Below are 5,918 nucleotides of genomic sequence, written 5' to 3'. Positions count from 1 at the left end.
TTCAATCCTTTAAACGGGTTACCAAAGGTACTTCCAGGTAATTGAATAGATTGATTTGTTCTATGCAGCTGTTAGCTCTGCACTGAAGGACACTTATCCAAATAATTTTGACCTTGGAATACTTCATTTTGGATCATTATTTCTAACAGTAATTATATAGAAGTGCCTGTTTCCTCTAAAAGATACCCCTAATTTCTTATAATAAAACCATGTCATTAAACCACAAATGAATGCTTAAACTGTGACTGTTTTCTAAAGGGACAGCAAAGAACACTTAACTCATTTGAAAGTGGAATCAAATCATCTGGGTTCAGAAAAATAAGTCAGGTCAGGAGCACATATCTCCTCATTACAAGTGGAGATTATGATCAAATGCATTAGGAGATCAACCCTACTGACCTTGATTTTCAAGGTATCATTAAGGTAATATCTCCCCAGTATCAAAAGTCAGAAAGTCAACATGAACTCACAGTAGATTTTTCAACCAAAATCACACATAGAATTAAGGAAGAAACCTAGCATTTATTGTGTTATTGCTAAATAGCAGACACTGCATTAATCATATAAGGAAGTTCTCTTTCTCAATAATGCCAGGAAGTAAGTAATCTTGGCTCATGTGGTGCAAAACGATCCTGAAGCACCAGGAACATTTTATTTGGGTCAAACTTGCTCTGCTTTTCTGTTCTCATGACTTCCACTACAAGTTTCAGAAATGGGAGACCCCTTGCAGCCCAGTATCTAGCTGGCCTTCAAATTTTTGTATATATATATATATTGTTTTGGCTTTAGGCTATATGTTAGAATTATTTTTAATTCTCATAGATTGTTGCTCTTTGAAATCATGTTTGTGATTCCTCAGAAATTTATACATCAACATCAACAAAATACATTTGTCCTAAGATAGGATACAGAGAGGCGCGCAGCCGGGAGACTCTGCAGGATCTGAGCCCCGGAGCATCTGAGCGGTGAACTCTTCAAGTCTTCGATTTTAAAAAAATGGCCTCCAATAAAACTACATTGCAAAAAATGGGAAAGAAACAGAATGGAAAGAGTAAAAAAGTTGAAGAGGCTGAGCCTGAAGAATTTGTGGTAGAAAAAGTACTGGACCGGCGTGTAGTGAATGGGAAGGTGGAGTATTTCCTCAAGTGGAAGGGGTTCACAGATGCTGATAATACTTGGGAACCAGAAGAAAATTTAGATTGTCCAGAATTAATTGAAGCATTTCTTAATTCTCAAAAAGCTGGTAAAGAAAAAGATGGTACAAAAAGGAAATCTTTATCTGACAGTGAATCTGATGATAGCAAATCGAAGAAGAAGAGAGATGCTGCTGACAAACCAAGGGGTTTTGCCAGAGGTCTTGATCCTGAACGAATAATTGATGCCACAGACAGCAGCGGAGAATTAATGTTTCTCATGAAATGGAAGGACTCAGATGAGGCAGACTTGGTTCTGGCAAAGGAGGCAAATATGAAGTCATTGCCTTTTATGAGGAGAGGCTGACTTGGCATTCTTGTCCCGAAGATGAGGCCCAATAATTGTTTGCATTTATATATATATATATATATATATATATATATATATATATAATCTGGATCTTGGGTTTTGAATTACTAGTGTAGAAAAAAATAGCGTTCTAATGAAAATCGAGTTTGATATGCTGGTTTTGAAAGTATTGATAGTAGCTGGGATATTTTTGGTTTTTGTTCTGCCTCAAAAGGCACTGATTCCTTTGGGCAAATAAAAGCTTTCTGTAGTTGCTTCCTTTCACAATAGAATATTTGATACCATGTTGTATTTCCTTGGCTTTGAAGAACGGCTTTTCTTAAACGCTGAGGAGATCTTACAGTCGTTAGTGAACCAGAACTTATTTTTAACTAAGACACAGATGGACCATTCTGGGACATTCTGGGTTTTTTGTTTGTATTCGTGTGTTGCATAAGACACGTAACTTTCATTTTGTCTTGTTTTTTAATACTAAAAAACCGTAGATGAAAACGTATTGACAAGGTTCCATCATTGTGAACATCTTCCTGAAACCATAACCTTTCAGATTATAAGTAGGTGATTCTGTAATTTATTGGATAGTTTTACAGCAAGCATATCAGAATTTATGTATTATCACATACAGTAGTTTATTTACAAAATTTTGTCATTACTAACTCCTCCTTCAGAAAATGGAATTAGACAAAGTTGTAGTATGATTTAATAACAAGACTTAAGCTGGGTGTGGTTGTGCCTGCCTTTAATCTCAACACTCTGAAGGCAGACGGATCTCTGATTTAGAATCCCTGTGTCAAAAAAACCAAACAAAAATACCTAAGTGGGCATGTAAAGGTTCCTCTAGTGAACCATTCCTTTGTAGAAAAGTTGAAAATCTACTAACAGGTTATGATTCATGGAATATCTGTTTGCTGGGATATGGAATACAGTTAGAGATGACGTTGGCAATCTCAGACCGGCCAACATAAATGAACAAAATCTGGTAATGTAAATTAGTGACTTGCATGCTTTTCCTTTATCTGACTCATTCGTGACTGGTAGGATCAATCTTTTCAGTATTTGGGTTCTGGTTCAATGAGCCAGAAAAGTAACTTTGTAGTATCAGAATGTCATCCAACTGTATATTTACTTTATTGTAAATAATGGTGAACAGTGGTCAATAAATAGTTTTATATTCCTTTTAAAAAAAGATAGGATACAGATCGTATTGATATGCATGCTCATGTCGGTCAGGACCAACTGTGTACTGTAGTGTCCCAAAGCAAGCCTAACTTACTGACACCCTACTCTCAGGTGACTGGAAGTAGCTGACTCTATCACTCTTAAATAAAACAGCATTATTTTCCATTTTTGAAATAAATTACTAGGTTTGATGTTAAAAGGATGTGACATGCTGCTCATCAGTCACACCCATGGCATTAACTGGACTCCTGAGATCCTCCACTTCTACAGCCTCTTCTTACAACACACGGTTAAAGAAGTTAAACTGTACAAAGAGACAGACCACTCCTTACCAGTGAGCACTGTTAGCACAGTACCCCTAAATTAGCAACATTTTCTGCTAATCAGAAGAATCCCAAAAAGACATTTTGTATGCTTAGTCAATGTTGCCTACAGGTGTGTGCTTGTTATGTTAATCAACTTGATAAATCAATGTTATTAATGACAACTTAGTTCACATTTTACAGTGATTATATTTCCTACTTGATCAATAACATTTGAATATACCTCACAGAATTTGGGTTCATCCTGTTCACATAAACTTCATAATTTATTATTTTATGTTTGAATTTATTACACTTTTGTTTGAAAAAGTTCAAAAGGAATTTTGTCTTCCTGAAAAAGCAAACTATATGTTAACAGAAATTTACACTTTAATTTTTCCTTGTACCTCACTTGCGGGCAGTCATGTGTACATTGCAGAAGTGCAACTTTTCAATGATTTTGAAAGTCACTGGACTTCTAAAGTGTATCATGAAAAATATATCGAGTGGTGCCTCACAGATACCCAAATATTATACAAAAAATCTCATTTAAAAATATTTTACATATTATTTCATACATGCAAACAGTCATTTCTTAAAGTGATCATAATTTAGATATGTATGTAAATTATATGATACAAACACCATTGTATTTTTACAGATGAAGAAAATAAAGTTCAGAGAAATTAAACAGCTTTACTGGAGACAAGAATCTAACATATTTTAGACCATAAAACATCCTTTGACCAATTTAACATAAAAACATTGAGATATATTAGGACATAATGTTAAAAAATTTCAAAATAATCTCTATACACAGAGTTGTAGCAAGACTAAGAAAAACATTTAATATTTTATTCACAATAAAATAATACTAATTTGTTGTAAATATTTATTTTACTGTAAGGTAAGAAGCAATTTTGCACATGGAGAATGAAGCATCCAGAAAAAGCATTTTTCAATGTTCTATTTATTGACATCACAGAACAGTAAAAATTATGTTTTCCATGGGTTAATTTCAAGAATTAATTTGTGGGATATTTCAGTTTTCATTGCCCCTCTAGTATGGTTCATATAAGCTAGTGTTCTTTAAAATAGTTTCTTTTTAAGCATAGTAATAAACTCCAATTAATTACATATGATGAAAAATGTATAAGTGACAATCCCCTCAAGGCAACAACTCCAATCCTACAGAAAAATGACTAATGTCTTTGTTGGGCACACCTGGGCCCGTTACTCTCTCTGTTTCTGTGCTCCTCCTCTTTATCATGTAGTCACATTCCCGTGCTGTAAGTCTTCAACAAACTCTTCCCTGTAACCCAGCAGTTAATATCATCTCTAGTTGTATTTTCCCCATGCCACAGAGGTGTAGGGCAATAGCAATCACTAAAATTTAGTGTCTTAAAAAATATATATCCCCAGAAAGATGACATATAGGGATACACATGTGGAACACAGACACGGTAAGTCTCAGTAGCAATTGCAGAAGAAGGTGAGATTCCTGGGGCTCATTCTCATGGAGCATGTGAGAGCCATATCTCATTTTCTCTCTGGTTGCTAAACAGGACATGTGAGTAAAAGGCATGCATACACACACACACACACACACACACACACACACACACACACACTTTTTTTTTTACAGAGAAGATTCTCTGAAACAAAGAATGCTCAAATCCCACAGAGGGCAAATTTTGTTTTCTAACTGCTCAGCATTTTACTCTGCTCCAAGACAGTCTGTCTCTAATAGGACATGATACTACACAATGAAGTTATGTATCTTTCCTCTCTATTCTGTCCCTGCAACTTTTATAATTGGGCCACTTGGGTACCCAGGAGAAGAATGATTTCCTTACTAAGTCATATATTTTCTGTTAATAGAAGTACTGCTTGTATATTCAGATACAACAGCATAGAATTACTCCAATCCTACTCAAATAACAATATCATTAAAAATATTTGTTAGAAGGAAGGAAAGGTTGAAATTATCAGAAGGAAGAAGCCTCTAAACTAGGAGTGCATTTGTAGTCAGGTATGGAAAGATGAATGAGGGGATATGGAGGCATGTTCAGTGTTCAAGACTGGGTTCTGCTCTTCCAGAGGACCTGAGTTTGATTCCTAGCACCACCATCAGACAGCTGAACAACCATCTGTGTCTTTAACTCTAGTGGACCTGGCATTCTTTCTGTGCCATTGAGGTTACCCAAACACACATGAAGGCACACATGCACACTCAAACACATAAATCAAAACCAAAATTTTTTGTTGTTTTTTGAGGCAGGGTTTATCTGTGGCATTGGAGGCTGTCCTGGAACTAGCTCTTGTATATCAGGCTGGTCTCAAACTCACAGAGTTCCACCTGTCTCTGCCTCCTGAATGCTGGGATTAAAGGCATGCGCCACCACACCTGTTTTACTATTTTTTCTATGTAAATTTAATTTCATTGGCTATACAGATCAAACTAATAATGGTCACATGCTGTGGAATAAGATGGTGGGCTTTTAAAATACGTTGAGTTGAATGAGAGAGAGCTGATAAGTCTACACTTAAAGTCTGAAGGGTGCCAGTAAGTCCATTTAAAAGTAAGTACATATTTCCAGGATAGTGATCATAGTCGTGGACTTGTACACACATATATATGAGTGCGGTGTGGACTGTGGTAACAATGAGAGTATGTAGGTAAATGAATTACAAACCTTCAAGTAGCAGGTGGGTAGTCATTTCCCATAAACTGACAGAAATGCTGGATAAGGGAGTCTCTTCAGGAACAAGGAAAGTAAAGTCAGTGTGATTCATATGGTCTTTCTTTTATCCCACTGTAACATATTTACTGTAGGCTGTTCTTACCAGGTAAGCTCACCTTTACCAGCAGTCCATCAGTGACCCTCTGAGTTTGGTGAATTCTAAACTCAGGTGCTAGGCCAATCTTGCTAT

The 5,918-nt window shown here is 35.9% G+C and overlaps 1 protein-coding gene across 1 annotated transcript; it reads left to right on the top strand.

Moving 5' to 3' along the window:
* Nucleotides 1-918: 918 nt before the first annotated feature.
* On the top strand, nt 919-1,522 carry LOC121143753 (chromobox protein homolog 3-like). Its single transcript, XM_040756207.1, has one exon. The coding sequence runs from the start codon at nt 997-999 to the stop codon at nt 1,498-1,500; it is 504 nt and encodes a 167-aa protein (XP_040612141.1). The 5' UTR covers nt 919-996; the 3' UTR covers nt 1,501-1,522.
* The last annotated feature ends 4,396 nt before the right edge of the window (nt 1,523-5,918 follow it).

Source organism: Mesocricetus auratus, unplaced genomic scaffold, assembly GCF_017639785.1.
Source record: "Mesocricetus auratus isolate SY011 unplaced genomic scaffold, BCM_Maur_2.0 Super-Scaffold_100013, whole genome shotgun sequence".
Classification (NCBI taxonomy): domain Eukaryota; kingdom Metazoa; phylum Chordata; class Mammalia; order Rodentia; family Cricetidae; genus Mesocricetus; species Mesocricetus auratus.
Note: the sequence above shows the minus strand (reverse complement) of the source record. Positions and strands in the feature narration are given on the sequence as shown.

Excerpts from the sequence above, each read along its gene's own strand:
- LOC121143753 (XM_040756207.1), top strand. The coding sequence starts at position 997 with ATGGCCTCCAATAAAACTACATTGCAAAAAATGGGAAAGAAACAGAAT.